The sequence below is a fragment of the Amphiura filiformis genome, chromosome 9 (assembly GCF_039555335.1).
Source record: "Amphiura filiformis chromosome 9, Afil_fr2py, whole genome shotgun sequence".
Lineage (NCBI taxonomy): Eukaryota > Metazoa > Echinodermata > Ophiuroidea > Amphilepidida > Amphiuridae > Amphiura > Amphiura filiformis.
In genome coordinates this window covers 49,962,861-49,987,925 of record NC_092636.1, presented here as the reverse complement: position 1 = coordinate 49,987,925, position 25,065 = coordinate 49,962,861, and the positions used below count along the sequence as shown (strand labels likewise).

General features: G+C 37.1%; 1 protein-coding gene across 3 annotated transcripts; it reads right to left on the bottom strand.

The window, feature by feature from the left end:
• Window positions 1–1,353: 1,353 nt before the first annotated feature.
• LOC140161098 (integrin beta-like protein A) lies at window positions 1,354–23,470 on the bottom strand. 3 transcript variants are annotated; one of them, XR_011860073.1, is made up of 13 exons: window positions 22,401–23,470; window positions 21,175–21,291; window positions 15,041–15,180; window positions 14,366–14,494; window positions 12,674–12,867; window positions 11,198–11,322; window positions 10,638–10,891; window positions 9,763–9,924; window positions 8,454–8,592; window positions 7,211–7,469; window positions 5,626–6,175; window positions 3,957–5,229; window positions 1,354–3,432 (listed from the first exon to the last, which is right to left on the bottom strand). XR_011860073.1 is itself a non-coding variant. In XM_072184486.1 (12 exons), exons 2-12 carry the CDS (start codon window positions 21,283–21,285, stop codon window positions 5,180–5,182), a joined length of 2,064 nt encoding a protein of 687 aa, XP_072040587.1. In that variant the 5' UTR covers window positions 21,286–21,291; window positions 22,401–23,469; the 3' UTR covers window positions 3,954–5,179. The 3 variants fall into 3 exon arrangements, 1 of the variants encoding a protein (XP_072040587.1); XR_011860072.1 differs by having other exon boundaries at window positions 5,675–6,175; window positions 22,401–23,469; XM_072184486.1 differs by lacking the exon at window positions 1,354–3,432 and having other exon boundaries at window positions 3,954–5,229; window positions 5,675–6,175; window positions 22,401–23,469.
• Between the last annotated feature and the right edge of the window lie 1,595 nt (window positions 23,471–25,065).

Sequence of the window (25,065 nt, the reverse complement as noted above, 5' to 3'; positions counted from 1 at the left end):
AGGTTTGGGGTCAAAGGTCATTAAGGGTTCACTTCCAGTGTAAAACGAAATACCTTCAAAAATTTCTATTAGCTAAGAAAAACATAGGAGAGTGATGGTATGTTCACACATGAATTATGTCTACCCAATGTATATATGGTATTTTTTTTATTTGGGGTCAAAGGTCATTAAGGGGTCATTCCCGGTATAAAACGAAATACCTTTAAAATACATCTTCTCCCACAAATTACGTAGGACAGTGATGCCACTTACACACATGCATTGTTATTACCCAGTGTCTATGGGGTGTACACAGATTTGGGGTCAAAGGTCATTAAGGGGTAATTCCCGGTATAAAACGAAATACCTTTAAAATACATCTTCTCCCACAAATTACGTAGGACAGTGATGCCACTTACACACATGCATTGTTATTACCCAGCGTCTATGGGGTGTACACAGATTTGGGGTCAAAGGTCATTAAGGGGTCACTTCCGGTATAAAACGAAATAACTTCAAAAACTTTTTCAGCCAAGAAAAATATAGCACAGAGACGGTACAATCACACATGAATTGATGTTACTCAGTGTATATGTGGTATATTTTTTATTTCGGGTAAAAGGTCATTAAGGGGTCACTTCCGGTCTGAGACAAAAACCTTCAAAATGCCCCTTCTGCTACAAATAACATGGCAAAGTGATGCCACGTGCACACATACATTAACATTAGCCAATGTCTATGGGGTTTCATATATTTTGGGGTCAAAGGTCATTAAGGGGTCACAACACGGCTGTGTTCGTGGTCTTAGACCACAGCTAAGTCTAGTTCTTCTTTCTGTCAACCATTACATTTGCTCTAGCACTCACATGCTTACATCGATTTTGACCTAACTTGGTCACAATGATCATTGACCGTGCCCCTACATGTCACATGAAACTCGTGGGGTCAAAGGTCACGCAGGGGTCTGGGGGTCAAAACGGATTTCAACTCCAAATGCATCTTCTCCTACAAATTACGTAGGACAGTGACGCCACTTGCACACATGCATTGTAATTACCCAGTGTCTATAAGGTGTACACAGATTTGGGGTCAAAGGTCATTAAGGGGTCACTTCCGGCATAAAACGGAATACGTTCAAATTTTTTATTAGCTAAGGAAAACATAAGACAGTAATGGTATGTTCACATATGAGTTGCAGTTACCCATTGTATATGTGGTATTTTTTATATTTGGGGTCAAAAGGTCATTAAGGGGTCACTTCCGGTATAAAACGAAATACACTTAAAATGCATCTTCTCCCATAAATTACGTAGGACAGTGACACCACTTGCACACATGCATTGTTATTGCCCAGTGTCAATGTGGTGTACACAGATTTTGGGTCGAAGGTCATTAAGGGGTCACTTCCGGTCTGAGACAAAAACCTTCAAAATGCTCCTTCTGCCAAAAATAACATGGCAACGTGATGCCACGTGCACACATACGTTGACATTAGCCAATGTCTATGGGATTTTCATATATTTTGGGGTCAAAGGTCATTAAGGGGTCACAACACGGCTGTGTTCGTGGTCTTAGACCACAGCTAAGTCTAGTTCTTACTTTGACTGGCGTATAACTTTGTGTGTGCTTTGTGACAAAAAAAGGACACAAAGCCCGATGAATCAGTCTAGTTGGCAAAAGGAGCTTGCCACATAGCATGCATAGTTGCACTATAAAGTCTTAGCCCTTGAATCAATATGTGGTGAATTTACACAACATCAAAGGGGCCAAAGGGCCAAAGAACTTTGAATCCGTCACTGTAGGTTTTTGATTAGGAATTTAAAAAAATCAGACTTAATTCCCAACCAAAATTGGTGACAGTAATCCCTTGGTAGGGAGATTTGAAATGACGAAACATTTGGGGTTGGGATAGATGTTAAATTTAGATTTTCAAATAAGCTTTTCGTTAGGGGAATACGCGTGTTTAACTAGTGCTGTTTTTATTGATTTAATTGTAGGATTTGATTTCAATTTGAACAGCAACTTTCATTTATCACTGATTTTGTTATTTAATTTTGTTACTGAAAAAGCTAAGAAATTTGAAGTCATTTAGAACTAGAAATTCGATGTTCGATGTTCGTGAGGATGTTCGATGGTATCGAACGAAACATCGTTTAAATGAAATATGTAAGTTAGTTTTTGATTAACTTGTGTATTTGTTTGACCAAATGGATGAATAATTTATATTAAGTACATGGATGTATTTACAGATGTTTCAGGGAGTGGAATGATTGGACCTTTGCAACTGTCAACACTCAAGGTGCCCGCATAAAGGCTAGAACGTGCGAACAAAATATAGGAATTCAATTCCTTCTTCAACTAGACTTGAAGTCAGCCTGAAGGTCAACTGGCAATTACGAATGGTGTGCAGCATTACGCATTCCATTCGTGATTTGTGAATTGGTATTGACTTGCCGGTTTTGAACATTAGTTTCCAATAACAGAATTTTAATATCAAATAGATTGTTTTTTTAAATTCGTGAAATAATACTAATTTAATGGGAAATTATTAAAAAAATATGTTTTTTTAAAATAATTGTGATGTTTAACAGTCCTCGAAACTGTATAATATGATAAAGTGTATTATTATCCTTTCGTATTGAAGGTATACATTTCCCCCACAGACACACAAAAATGAATATCTTCAATACGAAAGATCAAAATTTTCAAATGAAGGACGGCCTTTCATTCCAGTTACATACTCTATAAGTACATATCATTAGATTTATAAAGGTTACTTCAATGACTATTAAATATCAACAATATCATTTTTTAATAATTTATTATTTGATATCAGAAGGTTATTCCTCGTATTCAGAATGCAATTGGATGTGTCTGATCATGTCCCACAAAAAACAAAACAAAAAACGTTGCTATCCGATCCCTTAATACTTTACGGATAACATGATTTACCAGCATATGAATGAGATATTATTTGCAATATATTTTATTGTGATGTTTCAATTCAAACATTTTTTTGACCAATAATGTATGTTCTAATCACATCTAGTTGGTCTATACCGTTCTTTAATAAATATACATTTCTACACTTTTACCCATTCCCGGTGCAATTAATCTTGTTTTTTTTGTTTCATGTGCAACAAATAGAAGATACGTTACATGTAATAGACATAAAGTTTGTAACAATTCTCATTTACAGCTTTAGTTCTAAAATAATTGAATACATGAATACAAAACCCACCCAAGTCCATAACATGGAAAGTGACTTTGAGAAAACTAAAAAATTTCTTCTGTTACATTTACCTGGTAAATAGGACAAGTTTAACATGCAAATAATTGGGTTAAACTGTATTAGGTATATGATGATTAGCATTTCGGGGACTTCGTGGGGTTCATTTTGTATGCCGGAATTGGCTGTTTTTTGAATCACATAGTCAGTGTGTATTCTTTATTCTTAGTCAGTGGGAGTGGTCTAGTTCGTAGACACATTTTTGATTGGACAATCGCAAGATTTCGGGTGCCATTTATCAGGCCGTAGACGACCCCACGTCATCATGCGTCTTGATAATGCCTTACACGCTTGTAGAGGTGCGCGTATGTATTGCGCTGTAATGCGTAGACTAGTGCGGAATACGCGACGCGATAGCAGTACGCGCAACAGAATACGTGAAGTTGTAAACAAGTTTCGTTCATTTTATAATGAGGGGAGTTTTATGACGGTAACTTAGTTTTTGCTTTAAAAAAATTGTTTACAGTTATTAAAATAATATTTAACTGACTAAGAATGAGAATAAACGATAGGAATTTTTATTTTGCCTATCCTCTACCTATGATAGACGACAGGCAGGTCCAATATTTCTATCGTAGTGGATACCGGCTGCGCCGGCATCCACTACTCAAAATATTGGACCTGCCTGTCGTCTATCACACGGTAGAGGATAGGCAAAATAAAAATTCCTATCGTTTATTCTCTAAACCTTTGCGCTCAGTCGTTGTTCTTGTTCTGTGCCCATTCAGTTTCATTTCTGCATTTATACCACTATTCCGTCATCACTTTTGCTATCACCTAAATTAAACACGTCAGCCATCTTGCCCTGTTTGTGAGGGCACTATAATATGTGTCAAAAACCAAGTCGTGGACTTGTTTTTTTTTGGATTTCACATGCTCAATCGACGCACGTAGAGGGTGGATTTGTGTTTTTCTTTTATACATATGATAGGCGTATGTAAGCAACAATTTCCATGCTTAACTCAATTTGGCCAACGAATGGACTTGGGTGGGTTTTGTATTCAGGTATTCAATTGTTTCCCTGGTCCACAGATGACCAGTTCACCTTGATCACTTTACCTATTTGTTATAATGCCAGGGGCAGTGCATGACCGAGGTGGAGAATCAGTTATACATCATTATGAGTTAAGTCCAGCTTTCCAGGAAGTGACATGAGGTAATTAGTTTGCAAATGTTGATATTGTAGCTAGTAGATGTAATGCCAAAATTATAAGCATTCTTGTCCATATGATATTTGAATGAGTTATTACGCCCTTTTCACCTAAATATGTCAAATTGTGTGGAGTTACTGCGTAGCGCAGTTACCGAATTATAGACTCAATTAGTTTAAAATGGTATGAAATATTTAAGTCCACATTATTACTACTAAAAGTAAGTCCGAGCAGTGGCGGCGCCAGGTATTTTTTCCGAGGGGCGGGCATTGAGAGGGCAAAGTGAATTTCAGGGGGGGGGGGGCAAAATCAACAAATTATGGGCAAAAGTACCGCAAAAAGGAGATATTTTCGTAATTTTGGTTTTTACTGGGGGGGGTAACAGGGGGCAAGAGCTCTTGACTGGGGCATTTTCCCCTTATGCCCCCGTGGCGCCGCCACTGAGTCCGAGATACAAAGGTTATAGAAGTAGAACTCTAATAGCGAAGCGTTATTTATAGTATTACCATGCATGATTACGACATGCATGAGAAATTAACAGATGTTTAAACATAACTTTAAAAACAGGATTAATTCTTAAAAGCCCGATATAGGCAAACACATTATTATATTTGCCACGATAATACATACGTATAAATATAAATACGATTAGTTATTAATATATTAAGTAACTTGATTAAATATTCCGTCGTCGGTTGCCAATCGATGGTCGGTAAGGGTAAACATAGTAAATGGCTGTGTCGTTTCTCATGGTATCACATTAGTCACTCAGCCAATCAGCGAACATGATGTCGTACAACAAGCCTTGTCCTGCAAAACAATACAAAACACTCAGTAATTAACTGTACAATTGCATGAAAATACCTTTAAACTAAACAATAAAGTGAGATTTAATTCAGATTTTCACAATCCTGAAATGTACTTATCTGACTAGTACATCTATGCTCACTGGATACACAATCTTTTGTTTTTTTAAAATAAGTTCTTATTAACAACAATAAATCAAGCAAGTTTTCAAAGTTTATGATTTGTAGAATGAACTTTTGCAAAACATCAAAGTGTCATTTTTCAATAATTTTTAGATATTGAACATCGATATTTTGGCTTCTTCGACGAACAATAGCGCGTCTACCCTTAACTCAATAAACCTTTGTAAAACGAGTTTTAAAAAGGTTACCAAAGAATAAAAGAAATAACAAAGTTTACACTTAGTCGCAACCGGGGGTAACCGGTGGACCTGGTAGACCAGTCGCACCTACTGGACCCATCCCATCTACCGGTGGCGTCACGGGTCCTTCCGTAGTGATGGCACCTCCATCTGGAGTGACTTTTTGCGGCTTCTCTGCCTCAGGGGTTTCAGGACCTGCTTCGTTAACGTCACCCGACGCCACATCATATCCTGGCGTGATCTCGGATTCAGATTCTGGTTGAACTGGTGGAATAACAGTTGGCCTACTGCAGTCTGCTGGACAGCATAACTTGTATGGCACACGTAAACCACCTGCGGTCACGGTAGCATGCGACGTTTCCAGATGAATGAAACAAACAGCCCCTTCCGGTGCATTTGTGGTGACAGACGCAGTTGCAGATATGCATTTAAAGGTAGGCATCTGAGACTGACCCGCGGACCCATTATAAGGTCCGTGTTGAGGAGCTGGCGGACCTGCTGGGGCCGGTGGAGCGACAGTTACGCTTCCTGGAGGAGCAACAGTTTTTGGAGCCGGTGGAGCGACAGTAGTTATTGGTTTGTCGGGACCTGAATGTTGAAATAATAATTTACAAATAATTTTTACAGGTTCGTCGAGTGCTGACATAAATTGCCGTAAAATTAAAGCATATTTTTACTATAGTGTAGACAGTAGAATCTACCGGTTCTTTGAAAGTACCGATGCATTGTTGTAGTTGTTGCCGCGTCTTCAATCAAGACTACTTTACTGGAATTGTAATGTTGCGGGTATCTCTTTTCTTGAATAGTTTCCGATTAATTAAATTGTAAACATTTCATGAGACCTGAATAGTATTTTAGAAAATAATAAATTAAACAATTGATACTCTTTACATTTTGAACTTCGAAGTCTTGCTTTCATCAGTTTAAAGCCATATTATAACATTTCTTTAAAAATAGATTAGTATTCATTTTCAATAAAATATTAGCATTTACTGTCAGATATGTCCCCTTTTAATTTTGAGCCGAACAAGTGAGGTAAAGCAAAGAAAATCGGAATTTACAACTAGCGCCAATTCATGTTACTCCGGCGGTTGTAATATGGTACGATCCTCTGGCGTGGGTGTGTGTGTGTGTGTGTGTCCCGCACGCCGTCGTAGTATTACTGTGTTGACATCGCATACGCGTTCGACTAATATTTCTATCGTAATAATAAAACACCGAATCCGGCGGTTTATTCAAAATCTCGGATTTTGGCTAAACTACAGCACCTAAAGTCTTGATTTTTACAGAGAATCTTTGTTTACTAAAGTACATTACAATCGAGGAAAAACCTTTTTTTTTGAGGGCGTTCTCCTCAGCAAATGTTATAATATGGCTTTAAATGAGACGCCTATGTTTCAAATGGACGCAAAGCAAGAGCTTCGCTTCTTCGTCCACCCTGCCCACCCGCCTGCTACGCCCCTGGCAAGAACAAGAACATGGAAACTTTGTATCGAACATCAATTTTAACAACCTAAAAGCTTCCAGTTTTGTGACTTAACTTACATTTTGCAATAACCCAATAATGACTTGTTTTTATTTTTAGTTGCTATGGTTTTCCACCTTTGCAAGAAAAAATGTTACCTTTCAAAAGGATATTCCATGTAGCAGGAAGAGAATACAGCGGACAGTATTCGTTGACTTCATTAGTTAATGCCGCAACAGGGTCCACGACCAAGCGATACTCATGCGTTCCAGGTGCAAGCGTACCTCCTGACAATGAGAATGTGACCTGATTTGCTGTAAACTTGGCTTGGTCTTCGTTGGATACGTCGCAAACGTCTACTATGTCGCCATTAATATCCAAGAGGCTTATAAAAGCGGGAACCGATGGACGCTGAACCTGAATATGCAATATAAATATCGATATAAATTTAGTACATAAGAAGGCATTTATATATATAGCGTCTTTAGGCTCTAATCACTGGATGGATTGAGATAATGGAGACAGGAACATGGAGTCGAGGCACTGAAGCACACAAGCAACTTGGACAACAAAATTGGTTGTAGTCAACCCAGCAAACACAAAAACGTTTTTAAAACGTTTATAATAAGTTATATTTTGGGTTTTGGTTTAGGTAAAAACGTTTTAATAACATTAAAATGTCGGGTTATATAAAGGGCATGAAATCGTTTTAAAACGTTTTGTATGAAAACACACTACAACAATATTTTTAAAATGTTTTCGAAATGTCATTGTAAACTATTTTTGCAAACATTTTTGGCCAAATATTTTGTCAACACTAATATAACATTATGTTAAAATATTTGCACCCAGCAAACACAGAAATGTTCTTAAAATGTTTTTACAAAACGTTTTAATAACATTTAAATGTCGGGTTATATAAAGGTCGTGAAAACATTTTAAAAACGTTATTGTAAATATTTTGGGCAAACATTTTTTGCAAGATATTTTTTCAACCCCAAAAATAACATTCTGTTTAGAATGATTTGTACCAAGTTTTCAAAAATGTTTTTGGAATGTTATTAAAACGTTTTTATACCCTTTATATAACCCGACATTTAAATGTTTTTGTAAAACATTTGTGTTTGCTGTGCAGTAAATTACCAACGAATGTTATTTAATGTTATGAAAACGTTTTATACCATTAATGTACCCTTTATATAACCCGACATTTAAATGTTTTCTGACAACCTTTTATAACCTTTTGCGAATGATGTCGAAAACGTTTTGTGTTTGCTGGGAATGGTACAGTGCTACGGGTTTGAAACTCAATTAACTGGAGCAGATCAACTAAAGCGACAGGCACATATTTCGACTTTCATGTGTACATTTAGGACAAATAATGTGTTGCCACATACTCACCTCTGTATTGAATGTAACCACCCATTTGGTGTCAGCATTTATTTCGGCACCTGGGGAAGGTGTACTCTCATCTGGTACCGGTTGCAATGGTGGGACATCGGCTACATTCAAGACCAGGAAAGACCACCCACTTACGAATCTGATCGTAGGAAGAAAAGAAAAACACAGTTTTGCATCATTAAATTTGGCTTGTTATTGTTTTTTATTTGTGGAGTTTCGACCATGTTAGAAGAATTCCAAATTGTATTCGTGTATTAAACCAACGTCACACTCTTAGTTGAAGTGCCTTAAAGGGCATATCTATTGCAAAAACAAGTTAAACTCCATTCGAAGAGAATAATTATTACATTACAAGTTGACACTACTAGAAGCGGTCTGATTTTATCCATATGTTTAAAAATCATTAAATTTGTAACACATTGAGAGTGTTGACAGTCCATTCTCTCAAAGCTGGCACACTTCATTTCATGACGTCACAGTTTTTTCTAGGTCAAATCTGTCTCGTTCGAAGGAACTCACCACTTACAGTTGGTTTTTGCGGAATATAAATTTTTTTTCAACAATGGAGACATTTTCATTGTCCTCATAATATTAGCTTACCAATGATAACGATGTTGTCCGAGCAATATAATGCCCTTTAATAATAATATCATTGTTATTATGTTATGTCTTCAAGAATATAAATATGACAGAAGTGATTAAGAGAATGGAGTCTAGTGTCGAAAATAGTGAATTTTAAGTTAATTTAGTCCTTCAAATTTGCTATGCAGGTTTGGAACTTTTTGTTGGACTATTCTTATAATTTGCACGTTCCTGCTATTGATTGGGTGAACACCGAAATCAACAGCAATCACGTAATGTTGCTGAAGACATTAAGAAAGAATGTGCGATCACTGTCTATTGACATTAATAGTAGTGACATTATGCTCATTATCCTTGATCGTGTCACAATATTAAACATTATATAATAAGTTTCATCAGATATTTGCGAGTTATGCATGATTATAATGTGCATTTCAATGCTACATAGACAATGTGTTGTAATTTCGTTCTGTTGTACCAGAACGTAATTCAAATTTTCGATCGAGATATTTTTGCTAAACGAATAAACCTGCAAGAAGATTTTTGTACATAAACATTATGTAGCCAGAGGTTTCCAGTGGTATAAAAATCTCAACTTGTTTTTGAGAAAAGTTGGGGATGATGCTGTGGATCACGAAATGCCCTTTTAAATGTTTTGAAACGTATTTTATGCGTCCAATTTTTCCACACTCGTTTCCGAAATTGATCGCCATTTAGATTCACGTACCCTCCGTTGTCGACAGCATTTATTCCAATGGACTGCTTCCCAATCATTTCTTTGGTGGGAATCCAATTCAGAGTAACATACTTTTGCAATGGATTGCCTGTCATGTTGGCTATTGGCGACACAGTCATACCAGGAGGTTTAGAGGTCTCAATACGCTTTATTCTGTACAAACAAGACAAAAATTAATGCAATAATTACTCAAGTCGCGATTGAGGCATAGTGTTCAAAAGTCAGCAAATCATTACTTGTTTAATTATAAAATTAAATTCACTGTTGACTTTTATTTTACTTCAAAATAATTACCCAATAACTTGTGTTGTATTTTTATAAAGACTGTACGAAGCCTTTGTAATCTTCGATTAAATTTAGAAACTGCCAGAAAGTACCAAATACCCCGAGAAGCTCCAATCATCAGGAAGTTCGATCTTTCTATTTTCGAAACAGCATTATGCTTTGAAATGCTTTGAATTGTCTGTATAATGAGACCGACAATAACCACATTCTGGATATTCCATGGGAGAGCGACCCTCTTAACTTTATCTATACAGTTAATTTACCTTCGCCGATTCAGAATTTAGATATTGTTTTTTTTTTTATTGTATCTCTAAATTAAATGATGAGAAGCTTATAAAAGTATACATTTTTAGAAAGGAAATGATGCAAGGAATCCAACTAGCATAATAGATTCCTGCAAACTTAGATTAACTGTTTTTGAGACAATCTTAAAATTTGATTTTACTTTACTGACTCGAGGAAGGTATATGGACGATAGATGCTATAAATTAAATTCCTTAGGTTAGATAGGCTACCCGAGTAAGTCTCTGGGAATACACCCGAACATTTTTCAAGTATTTGACATGAGTTTAAGAACTTACGGTAACTCTGCCGAAGCTGATTCAACTACAACGATCTGTTCATACGGTTCACCCACAGGAATAGTTTTGCAGCCATCCAAAGGTTGCTTAATGGTTGGAACCTCGCATGTTGTAGAATCAGGGTGAACATAAAGAAGAAATGACATGGAGATGAAGCTCATTGGGTCACCATTTTGATCCAGATCCTCAATCATTACTCTAACAGCGTAGTAGCCTGGACCACCACTGGTATCGAATTCTAACGTACAATTTTCCTGTATACGAATAAAAGATATGATGCATTTTCTTCTCTGCGATATTTAAATCACGCATTTGTCACGGTTTAGTCATTATGGAAGCCGGTCAGTGGGGCAACTCGGAAATTGTCCGATATTCCATTTACACGTTTTGGAAGGCTACAGCATTTGTGTTATGCTGTGGGTCGCTCAATATTTTTCTTATGAATTTGGAATCACGGGGAAAACGTTTGGAAAACCCTAAGTTAGAGGATACATACCATAAAGTAAAAATATTTGAGGATCCTCAAATGAAGCGTTTCTATTCAACCCATTGCTACTTACATAAACTGTGATGTATGACAGCGCGAAACAGATATCTCCATATTTGCCTCTATTTTCGTTATAACACTCGTCATCCCATCCTCTGGTGTAACGACAACGATATGGGTCATCATCAGGGTCAGTGACTGCAAGAAATTTAAAAACATTATAAACTCCTCAACAAAAGTTTGGAAAGCATCTGTATCTCAAATTATTTGTGACATATTCATATCGTGTTGCACATCAATGGATAGCTACAATACTCCCCTTTACAATGACACCATTTGATAACATTCTTCACGGCTGAGTACACGCCTTGTGAATGTAGTGGGTCTCAAACACAATTTGCCAAATCGACCATTATTATGTGCTCAAACAACGCTAGCCACTAACCTCAATAGCGGGTGGAAAAACCACAGGCAGCCACAATAGTCAGGCACCTTCTCCTCATGCTGCTCACCGACCTGGTTGCACGTCACTGTGGGATGGCATCCCATTCTTCAGCAAGGATTCGTCGCAGGTCATTCAATGTGGTTGCATATGGGCTTCTCTGGCACGTACAGCACGATCAAGCTGGTCCCACAAGTGTTCAATCGGGTTGAGGTTTGGCCCCCGGGTCTGGCCTGATGGCAGGCCATTTTGGCTCTACTTCCATATTCTGTAGGTAGCCGTTGACTACTGTGGCTCTGTGGGGCGAGCGGTATCATCTTGGAGGGTTGCATTAGGTCCCAGATTGTGACGATCTGTGAAAATTCTGTTTGAGAAGCTTTGAGACACCACTACATTCACAAGGCGTGTACTCAGCCGTGAAAACGGTTATTGTTTCAAATGTGGTGTCATAGTAAAGGGGAGTATTGTAGCTATCCATTGATATGCAACACGATATGAAAAACTTTCCAAACTTTTGTTGAGGAGTTTAAATCATGAAGTTTTGAGCGCTACCAATGTTACCAACCACCAATTGTCTAACTGCAAGAAAAATCCCGGCTTGATAAAGTTCTAGAATCAGTTTATTTTTAATGTGCTTTCGCAGGATTTGAACCAAGTCGTGTTAAAAAGGTTCGAAAAGAAGTTTAAACGTTGCCTATTAACGTTCCGTTGCTCCTCGCCGTGCCTAATGTTACGCGTATATTGAAGAGGTGCGAAACGAGAACGCTATTCTCACAAACGATACTTTTGTTCTCAATCCTATATGAGAAGACGAATAATTTTTTGTAATCGTTATTAAGATTTCTATAATTTTCAAATCTGAGATCTGTATGACAGCCGTTATTCTTGTTAGATGATCAAATTTCAAGCAAGGTCGGGATTTCAGGACTGCGTTAGTTGCTGCGGAAATTCTTGCTAACCGTTTGATTAAATCAGAGATCCCAATGGTCTACATCCTGTAGTTGAATGATTTAATATATTATTCATGTGTGTTATAAAGGGAACAACAATGATTAAACTTAATTTCAATTTTAAATCCGAATACATCCTTGATATCAACATTTGTACCTGGTATCTCAAGATGGTAGATGCATCCACTATGAAATTGTTGTACAGGTATGGCTGCAGTTACGGGTGACGAATTCATCTGACCGTTATCGAGACGAGGTCGGAGGTCAATATCAGTCATCATCTTGTATCCTTGTTGTGGGTGGTTTGTTGGAGCGTTACGTAAATTATCAACCCAGCAGCACCTTTCATGGCTATTAAGTAAGAATTAAAAGCAATAAAAGAATACATGAGTCAAACATTACAAAGAACCTTGCAGAAGGTTGAAAGTTACTGATTTCTTAGATTACCGAGTTTGAAATTCGTCTACTCGGCCAACACTCGTCCACTGCAAGTAAATACATGTAGTATCATTGTATTCATTATAGCGAAATGAAGTAAGTGGGACGGAGGGATGAAAAAAGGCGAGGAATCCTGGAAAAAGGAGCAATATAATGAGTCAATGGTGTAAATATGTAGAGGTAAGGAAGACAAATCTGGAAGAATGAGAGGTGGTATTAGGTGTATCACCAAATACATAGATTGAACCTGCTGAAGTACTTCACTCAGGGGTGGGGTCGGGGTGAGTTGGGTGGGCGCGTATGGTTGCCAATGTGGACGGATGAATAATATTTACTTCCGATGATATCCCACTAAAACATATAATTTTTAGCATAATGGCGCTAAAATACACATATGACCAGGTACCGTATATTACTAATCCTCCGATGAACACATGTGCAATACTTAATAGCAATTATTACTAGTGTTCTCATATCAATCCTGGTACTCAACATAAGAAGTGACGTTTCGCAACCTTACTAGCTGGTGACAGGTTACTTCTTCTTGACTGTGAAAATAAGCTGCGCCCTCCCCTCCCCCTCATTGTTCAAGTCTTCATCGGAAAAGCGTTATAAAGTTCATAAGATGGGTAAGAGAGTCAATTTAGGTCAGCTAATGCCAACTCCTGTTCGACCAGCCTTTAGCTGAAAAAGCCGGAAATAACTCTGACATTTGAGCAAAGTATTACCAACAAGCTCCCAGTATGACACCTGTGACATTTCAAATAGCTGAAAACTTGAAAGAACCTGGTACAGTTGCCTGATGCGAAGATCAATTGAGAAGAGATTCTATTTAACTCTTTATATAAATTTGTTTTGTTATATACAGCCAAAAAAAGGTAACAGTTGCGTTCACCCCCTGTATATCCTAACCAAAGACAGGTAATGTCATAATTGGAACCAGCAACCAATAGCCGCATCTTTTGACCTCATTCGCTGATATTGTTCAAAAAAGAAGACACGACGATCCGAAAACCCAAAAAGATGCCAATTTAAAAGTTGCAGTTTGCTAACTTGTATGCCCTATACAGAAAGCTTTCGCGAGCAAGAGAACTAACGTCGTGCTTCCATTGATTAGCAAGTTAAAACTAGCGTCGTGCTTTCATTGATTAGAACACAAATATGCAACTTTTGATTTCGTTTCTTCATTAGGTTTTAGATCACCGTTTCTTATCATTCTCAACCAATTTCAACAAATAAGGTCTTAAATCAGAGCTGAAGAATGCAGGTATTGGCTGTGTGTTTTAATTTGGACATTTTTGTCTTTATCTAGGATATCCAGAGTTGAACACGGTACCTTAATACTTTGGCTTACTGTACTTCTTGAAAGAAAGTGTAGTATATAAAGTTATACTATATGAACTATACTTACTAAATGGACACTTTTTGGTTGACATCAGGTACTGTGATATTGAAGGAGTCCTGTCCGATATCCCAGCTCGCTTCTTCATTAAAGTCTGTACACACCCATTGCATGTCACGGTAATACAAGGTTTCACACCTGTTTCACAACAAATCATTACTTGCTTATATACATAAATTTGAACAATCCTTAGTACGAAAATGACTTCATGCCGCTTTTATTATTTGGAAATATGGCCATGATGACACTGATAGAATTAAACAAGCAAACAGGAACGTAGTAAAATCCCTGCCAAGGCCAGTGGTCTGGTTCAATAATGTTTGTATATATTTTTTGTAATTTGTAATTTCCATTGAATGCGTTTACAGATTTGCAAAATATTTGGACGATACTTCCATAAATCAGGTCAACATGTTGATGCAGATGTCAAGATGTTATTCACGGACAAAAACTTTCAAATAACTTGCAAAACTGTGTTCGAATGGATTGGACAAAAACAAACATGGATTTTATCTTTTTTGTGTGTTAAAATGAACATTATCTGGCAAGTACCACAAAACATTAATGTACTGGTATAGTGATTTTCTTTCTTTGAAAATGCAAAATATTCATCTTCATCAAACCTTCAATCTTATATTCGTGTTAGATTTTGGTACCCAAAACCGACGAATTTAAGTTACATACCCGACGCAATACATATATCCAGTAGTGGTCAGCATTTGTTTGGAATCTTTAGCTGCCTGGTCACACGTTTGATGTCCGGAAGGAGGCAGAGAATCTCCTATCCTAAAGCCATTATTACTTAATTTGTACGTCACTTCAACCTGAAATTCGTTTTAAGATGTTTTCAAAAGTGATTTATAAAGCGCCTACGGCCTTTAAACACATTACATATTGCTAGTGATCAGTTTAATCAAAGACTTTTCATAAATCACTAAATCAAAAAATGGATTGTTAGATGCGCATTTATACCCATAATATTATTAGTTATCCCCTGTTTGTTCATGCAATACGAAAAATATCACTGGTTTGAGCTCGTATCACACGAGGCCGCATGCATGCTTTAGTTTTTTTAATGCATGCTTTACAGTTTTTTTTACGAAATTATCATTCAGCAGACATGAATTTAACACAAATAAATAATTAAATAAATAAATAAATAAATAAATAAATAAATAAATAAATAAATAAATAAATAATACCACAATCATAAAATGATCAAGTTATAGGCCTACTCCAAACTCTTCCATGTATGCTTTCGTTTTATTAACGAATTTATCGTTCAGTAGACATGAATTTAACATAAATAAATAAATAAATAAATAAATAAATAAATAAACAAATAAATAAATAAATAAATAAATAAATAAATAAATAAATAAATAAATAATACCACAATCATAAATGATCAAGTTTTAGGCCTACTCCAAACTCTTCCATGCATGCTTTACAGTTTTTTGTCATGCAACTACCATCAGGCCATGTAATACAGCGCGCCATTGCCATCGCGCGACGCACACTTAGCACGCGACGCGAGGTAGCGCGTAATTGCCGTCTCCCAGCAAACATTATACAATCGGCCCGATACTGGCTCTATAAAAGCTACTATAAAGGACCAAGAATGGCAGCCTGTATTGGTCCGACACGGTCGTGCACACGGGCATCCGACTGGCCCAATAGATATTGCCAGCACTGGGCCAAAATGGGTTGAAATTGGCCCAGTAGAGGTCCAATTTATTCAATACTGTATACTGGGCCAATATAATATTGCCAATATATTCCCATTATGCAACCGTAAGCAAACGGTAATGGTCCAATTTTGGTCCTTTTTATTTTATTTCATTTTGGTCCACGTCTAGCTGTGGAATATTCTTCTATTCATTCCTCGATTATCCGGTTGGTTCAGGCATTATTGGTCAGTTTCACCTGTTGAACCAGATCTCCTTCTTTATAAAGGAGACCTACAGGTTACTTGCACTCAGCACAATTGAATTTGTGTTAACTGATGTGCAAAGTATTAAAGGTCGATAACTAACCAAGCTCACAAAACTGAGCCATTGATAAATGAAATATATATTCTATGGTGTCATCAGATAAAAATTATGCCTTGCTCACGTAGATTTTTTACAAGGCAGTAAATGAAATATTCGGAACAAGCGCAAACTCACTGCCTCTTCTTTATAATAATAATAACATGTGGCCCTTCAAAATGAAGATGATACTGATCAAATATTGTATTTTGATAGTAGAAAATGTCAGGGTTTCAAAACCACGCCCACATTAATGCAACATTGGGCCAATACAGGGCCGGCACTCGGGGCCTACAAGCCCGGCCTACAAGTGTCTGCCGCAACTGGACCAGTATGTATGTGCCGGCTCGATGCCATATTCGGGTAGTCTTCAATTGGCCCAATAATGGACCAAGTACGGCACAGCTTATCCTGGTAAGAAAACGGCGGCCAAACATTGACCAGTATCGGATTTGTACTGGCGTTATACCGTCAGCCGTGTCCGGTATTGCCAGAAGTAGACCGGTTTAAGCCATTACTGGGCCAATATTATAATGTTTGCTGGGCTCTACCGCATACGCGATCAGCACAGTGTACAATACAACCTGAGTATGCAGGCCCGTTAATTGCCGGTCAGAGGATGATTTAGGGAAGCCCCATCATGCACTGCAAACGTGTTATCACCAGAGTTTCAACTGCCACTTTACTTTTCAAATCCTATTGAATTCTGTGCAAAAGATGTTGTTTAAGAATTGTGCGTGTGTCATTATTACTTGGTCGATTTCAGAACAAAAGTGATGTATGCATAAAGGATAATTCACACCTTCTGTAGGTAACATAAAATGTGAAATCGACTAGCATTTTGAATGCGTTTTTATTGTAAATATATCAGTCCAAATTCAAATTTAACCATGCCCGTCAATGCAATGTGCGAGCAGTGGTGTCATGTTCACTCAGACAGCTGTGCTAACCGCAAGCCAACACAGTGGCGTGGTGGGAAGTGCTTAAATCATCCTCTGATTGCCGGTACTGATAAAGAGCTGAATAATACGGCTATATATTGTACGGTAATTTATGAACGCTGAACAATACGAAATTATATTAATTGGCTATTAACCAATGGAATGTCAATATTCATGTCTACTGAATGATAATACACAAAATAAACCATTGCAGGCATCCTCGAGTTTCATACAGGCACTTCCCTGACACAGGTAAAACCCGACTTCTTTACCTATAGATTTGTCATATGTCTGTGTGCGCCATCTGTTGGTAGGAGGACATGCAAGGCGAAAGACTCTATAGCCTAGATGGGGGAAATTTATTTAGTGCTAAAGCTAATCTTCTCTGCTACAACATGGACTTAATACAACAAAGATTTTGTAATTGCCATAAACACTGATCTATTCGCAAAAGGTTTTAAAAGGTTGTCAGAAAACGTTTAAATGTCGGGTTATATAAATATTTTAACATAATGTTATTTAGGTGTTGACAAAATATTTGGCCAAAAATGTTTGCAAAAATAGTTTACAATGACATTTCGAAAACATTTTAAAATATTGTTGTAGTGTGTTTTCATACAAAACGTTTTAAAACGATTTCATGACCTTTATATAAACCGATATTTTAATGTTATTAAAACGTTTTTACCTAAACCAAAACCCAAAATATAACTTATTAAAAACGTTTTTTGTGTTTGCTGGGTAAAGCAACATATAAATACATGAAATACATGAAATACATGTGGTGGGAGGCCATACAGAGAGAGACAGACAATGTTGGCAATAAATGATTACTATTTTAACATAATAATAAGTTTTTATAGATAAGTTATTCATAACGGGAGAACAACTCACTTTTATCCATTATTTTAAAAATCATTTTTTAAATTATATGCTCGATACATAATCTGGTATTATGTGGGTGAATCGTACTACCTTTAATGAAATAATTTGAGAATTTGCCTGGAAGAAGATCATTATAATATTTATACATGAAGATCGCTCTCTAAAGTTTGTGAATGTCACAAACGGTAAGGTATTTGAGTAAAGCAAAGAGGGGTGGAGAATGGGCAAGAAAAGGTGAATTTGAGCACAGTCTAATTATTCGACAATTATTTAGATCATTCCAAATAATATTGCAATAATTAATGTGGGGCAAAACCAAGCTTGTATACAATGAAACAATGAGTAGAATATTTAGACACAATATTAGTTACATATTGTTGTATGATGGTTCCAAGTGCAGTGAGGGACTCATCCAAGTTACCAAGAAATGTGATAAATGGCACTTTAAAAAAATGATTCACTATCAATATAATGGTTGTGTTTGGGTACACCCGATTACTAAATCTGTTTTTTAAAGCAATATACAGTAAGCCAAAAACATTAAGGTACCAGTTATGTTCCCCGGGTTATGTTCACCTCCTGTATATCCTAAACAAAGACCGATATGTCATAATTGGAACCAGCAACCAATAGCCGCATCTTTTAGCTCGAATTTAAGATCTCATTCGTTGAAATTGTTCAAGAAATAAAGTCACGGCGATCCCAATACCCAAGGGAGATACCAATTTAAAAGTTGCAGTTTGCTGCATTAAATGCCCTATTGATTTGTACACAAAGTGTTCGTGAACAAGAGAACTAGCGCTGCGCTTCCATTGATTAGCACGTTAAAACTAGCGTCGTGCTTTCATTGATTAGAACACAAAAGTGCAACTTTTGATTTTGTTTCTTCATTAGGGTTTAGATCACCGTTTCTTTAATTCTCAACCAATTTCAACAAATAAGTTCTTAAATCAGAGCTAAAGAGTACAGGTATTGATTGCTTGTTTTAATTTTGACGTATTTGTCTTTATTTAGGATATACAGTGGTGAACATAACTGGTACCTTAATTCTTTGGCTCACTGTATTTGGTTTTACTTATGTTCAAAGGTAATCTATTTGCTTTCAGCTAGTTTGAAATATTACAGAACTCAAGATTTATTGTTTTAATAAGGTAAGGATAACATTTATGAATTATGGATATCATTTATAAATTATCAGATATAAAATAAGAAGTTAAGGGCCTTAGATTGATCCTTGAGGGACGTCCGCATGTGGAATGAACTAGAGATAATTTAGCATTATTAAGAGAAACATATTGTGATCTATTCGGATAGTTCCTGAACCACTTGAAGGCAACTCCACGTACACCGTAATGTGCTAATTTCGGGAGAAGAATGTCATGGTTTATTGTGTCAAATGCCTTCGAGAGGTCCAGGAAGATACCAACAATGTGATGGTTACTGTCTAAATCAGAAAATATTTTGTTGACATGTGACACCACACAAGACAAGGCACAAGACAAGCCTGTCAGAATGGAGGAAATATAAATTTCCTCCATTCAAATGCTCATAATTTATGTAATTTAGTTTGCCTCATTATTCGTTCTAATATCTTAAACAGTGCATGCTATTCAACCATGTCTTGGCTTTCTCAACCCGTTGGCTAAAATTTACGTGCAGGTATATATATTATAGAAATATTTGATTATTGGTGTTTAAAAGTTCAAAAGAAGTTAAGCAAGATAAGAAGACGCGACTCTCAATATGCTAATAGAAGAGCTTGTTTCCTCTTATTGGCGAAGATGATGCAATTTTTCGTTCTTTTGCTTAATATTTAATGACTGATTGATAAACTACAGAAAAAATAAAAAATAAGATAAAGAGTATAATGTGATCCCTTTAGAACACAACCGGAACACACAACGCAATATAACGTTATCACGACTTCGTTAAGGTGTAATAACGTTGCTACACTGCAAATGTTCCCGAACACGTGACGCCTCTCAGACGCGTCCGAGGTGTTCATAATTGTCTCTTTAGAACACTAGTGTATTCGAAAATATGATAGGCCTTGCACATTAGTGTTCTTTTTAGTATAATGTAGAACACATAGTATTGATCAGACGTGTCACAAGTGTTCTGAATGATTATAATTGAATACTGGTGTTCAAAAATGGAACGCATGAGCAGATAGAGGCGTTTGAGAGCTGCGACGTGTCAGCGAGAAATACACGGTGCTCCTTTGAAGGAGGGATATAAGTAACAACAACAACAATGGCGATCCAACGTGGAAACGCTTCCGGGAAACGCTATAACAAACTGTCTTTTCCAAGACAAATGGGATGATAGTGAGAGTAAATTCGAAGGATTTAGAGAAGAATGAAATTCAGGGCAACTTTGGGGGCGACTCGGAGCCCGTATATCTGTTGACAGCGATGAACAAGCATAGGAGAGACACAAGCGGGTGACTATGGCCGAGCGATTTTAATCGCATTAAAATGCGTTGCGCTGTCAGCCGGGAGATACGATCGGCGAAGATTTGAGCCTTGGGCTTGCTTTAGGTGAAAACTCTCTGATTTCATCGGAATTCTTCGGAACACCGCCATTATCTTGTTTATACTACCATGCATTTGTTTATTGTCGAGTAATGAGATTTTGAAAATGTATAAATAAAGGTTGAACACCAGCATTCTGAAAATCAATGTTTGAACACGTGTCATGTGTTAAAAACCGTTACATTTCTTTCATGTGTCCGAGGTGTTCATAGATAGTAATTTTGAACACCAGAGTTTAAAGGATTAGAACATGTTACACTATTGTTCTGAAGTAATAACACATGTGTTCTCTACATTAACACTAGTGTTCTCTAAATAAGTTGAACACGTGTCATGTGTTAAAAAACCGTTACATTAATGAACGCGTTCCATGTGTTCTGGCCAATTTACAGTGTACTACATTGTAATTTCCGATTGCTGAGACGTACCTGATTTCCAACACCTGTTGGTCTCCAACTCATGGTTCCACCACGAAAATGAGTACCATAAGTAGCCCCGAGAAGCTGCAGCAGCAACACAGTTGTAACGTATATCTCCATTTTCCCCTATCAGGAAACAAAACCGTGTTCTTTTAGAAAACGTATTTCGCTAATCTAAGAACACAATGAAACCCAGCAAACACACAAATGTTTTGAATGTTATCCAACGTTTAATATACTCAATATATAACCTGACATTTAATCCTAGAACTACAGGGGGGGCTAAGATTTTTATCCGTCATAAAAAACGCACGCGTTTACGTACAAACGACCTAAGGTAATCGTAGATACATCCTTTGCACTCATTTTGGTGTTAACATTTTCACCCCAGCACCTTACCGGGGGTAGGACCGGCCATTAAAGATGACCATAACGGGGGGTTGGTGAGGCCCCAATGATTTTCATTTTGCTCGTGTGAAATTATTTCAAGAGCTACTGACTTTTTACTTGTTAGTTATTTGTAGAATTTTTAGCCGAAAATCAATTATTCCTATACTTTTGTACATAGCCAGAATTTCCCAAATTTGCATGGGCGCCCTCACATTATGACGTCAATATGCGGGGAATATTAGTACTTATTTTGGTGTTACTGGATAGAGGAGACCCATGGCTATACATTAGTACTTATTGAAAATTAAGGGGGGATCATAACAATCCCCCTCGAAGTTCGTTTTACAAAATATGGCTCAGTAGTTAAACGATTTTCTGTAATTAATGTAAAAGCGCTTTGATTCACGCAAAAGGTGCAGTATAAATGCCAACATTTATTTTTATTCTCCGTATACATGATGCACAGCCTTGCGGTTCTTTCCTCAATGTTATACACAAACAAAAATGACGACTTCTGATATAAGTCTAAAACAACTACATAGTGCATTAAAACATTTCGATTTCAAAGTCTTTACAAACTGAAAATATGCAATAACACTCATAACAGACAATTGTCAAATTTCCCAGTGTGTGATCTATTTAAAAATTCCGGAAACTTTTCACGGACATTTTCCAGATATCTGGAAACTTTTCACGCTTTTAAACCTAACCCTGTCTGATAAATCTGAAAATGTACAATAAGAATTACAAAATCAGAAAACTACTATTGTGCAATACGGAACATTTGTATTGACCGGCCAGTACCCAAAAAGCAAATGAATGTAATAACATAACAAATTACTTACCAAAAGTTGCCACAACTAAACCACCTGGGAACCCCACGGTAACAAACCATCCGTTTGGAATGAGATGGGGTTGTTGCAATTGGATATTTATATAGACATTCAAAATATAACAGATGTGTATATGGGTGTACATCAAGGGTATGCATTTCCTGTTATTTAGAATGTTGGGAGATTAGGATATGGTGGGATTAAGGGTAAAATCGGGCGCACGATATTAACTGACCATTTAGTTTAAAATCAAACAATTTACTGGCTGGACATCTGCCACAAAATTCCTTGGTAACACATCAGAGCTATTCATATAAAACAACACTACAAAACTTGTCTATACCTACCCAAATAATCATCAGAAAAAGGTTAACTCTTTTATAATTATGTCTGCCAAGTTTGCGGATGGATTTTCTTTGGATGAATTGTAATAGGTTATTCATATTCCCCTCCGGTCAACATTGTACCCATATGACCCAGATTGATTTTACTCGTGTAACGTGGGCATTATATTGTTATGATATCAACATCCCAATTGTTAAAAATAATTTAACCCCCCCCCCCCTCCGTCAGTTCACATCATACAACACAACATGGGCTACTTTTCTTAAAAGATATTGCCAATGATTTTGATAAAAAATAACTTTTCGAACACGCTAATGAAGCGTGCAAGCAATCCATCTGATAAGACAAAATCTGACATCCAAATGAAGGTATTGTCTGAAAGTACATCCGTACTTTATATTATCAGGTGAGTAAGGCTGCCGAAGTCGGAAACCATAGTTAAAGCCATATTATAACATTTGCTGAGGAGAACGCCCTCAACAAAATTTTAAATTCAGATTTTTACACGATTGTAATGTACTTTAGTAAACAAAGATTCTCTGCAAAAATCAAGACTTTAGGTGCTGTAGTTTTGTCAAAATCCGAGATTTTGAATAAACCGCCGGAACCGTCGGTTTATTATTACGATAGAAATATGCGATGTCAACACACCCCTAAGTACACGGCGTTCGGGACACACACATACACGCCAGAGGATCGTACCATATTACAACCGCCGGAGTACATTGGTGCTAGTAGTAAATTCCAATTTTCTTTGCTTTACCATGTTTACCTCTCTTGTTCGGCTCAAAATTAAAAGGGGGCATATCTGACAGTAAATGCTAGCATTTTATAGAAAATGAATACTAATCTTTTTTTAAAGAAATGCTATAATATGGCTTTAAGCTATGTACGGACGGTAGCAATCGACACGGGGATCACATACTTTTGCAATTCTTTATGAATCTACATGAAACATAATTAAATTGTCATATATATAATTGGTATTTGTTTCGTGGTGCAATTAGATAAAACTTGTTAACAGAAAATCTCTGATAATGTTTTGAATAAAATTACATACTATTTTAGTATTTATAAGCATGAGTAGCAGGGATGCTGTGAGCTATTGTACCTTTTGGTTCAGCGTGAATGACGTCAGGCCCTTGCAACTCATATACATGCTCGGTACAAAAATGTGTGGACAGCGTAACATACTTTGTGTTATAACGCAGGGCTAGCCAGCGCATTTAAAAGGTTAAAGGTAAGTCGTGAGAAATTGGTTAAACTTTTCTTTCATTCATTAAAGGTCATTTGAAGCAGAAAAATGCTGCTGCCACACAGGAGGCTACATCCGGGGCTTTGTGAAATTCAAAGTATTGGTATAAAGACTTAGAGACAGCGTCATATATAAAACATGGCGGACCCCATCAAAAATTATGCGAGCAGAAACATAACGCTGCCACCAGCGGCAACTCATGTGACATCACTGTCTATAGTTGTTCTATATGATGACGTCTAGAATGTGATCCAGGGACCAAATTCTCGTAACAATATCCTACCATATATCTTAAATGGCCTTTTTTTTTATCAACCGCCTTGTACTGCGTGGTTGCTTTGCTATTGTGTCAAACCATTGTCAATACAACGGCGTGGCAACGACTGTAATATGGAGTATGATAGAGAGCTTTAATACGCCCCACACCGACATCGCCTGGCTAATAATTGTTTGGTGCAGCAGAGACACTAAAATGAATACACGGGATCGATACACGTGAATTGCTATGCACGATTTTGATATCAGACGAAAATCTTCGGATACCGGGTTAGAAAATGATGAATATCTCCCGTAAAGGATTTCGTCTCAAGAAACCAGATCTGGTCTCATACACTTGAAAATACGTGTTGAACAGATATGTTAGTCGTTAGTTTGCGCTTTGAGAAACGGCCGTGAGTCTTGAACTCAAAATCTGACCAAAATCGCTAATTTTATATTGCGTTGGTCCTGTATATGGACTGCAGCGCGCAGGCTATAATCTGCCCTCACTACTCCGTATAGGCAGTATGACCATTGACCGCAATGTCGTATACAAGCTTACTCACACAGCGAGAAATCAATTACCCCGGCTATTGTCAGTAGCCTTAGTCAGGTCACTTGGCTAATTATATGCGTCTCATAAGGTCGGAATAAAATGACCTTTCGTGGCTGTGGATTCAACCTACCATGGCGATTTCTACCATGGAGATATCTGGACGATGACGCTGTGCGCCCTTAAACTTTAACTTAGGGACACGAGAATTTTGCCTTTGTATAATAACACTCATATGTGTTACTATACTTAACTTGGAAAAACTC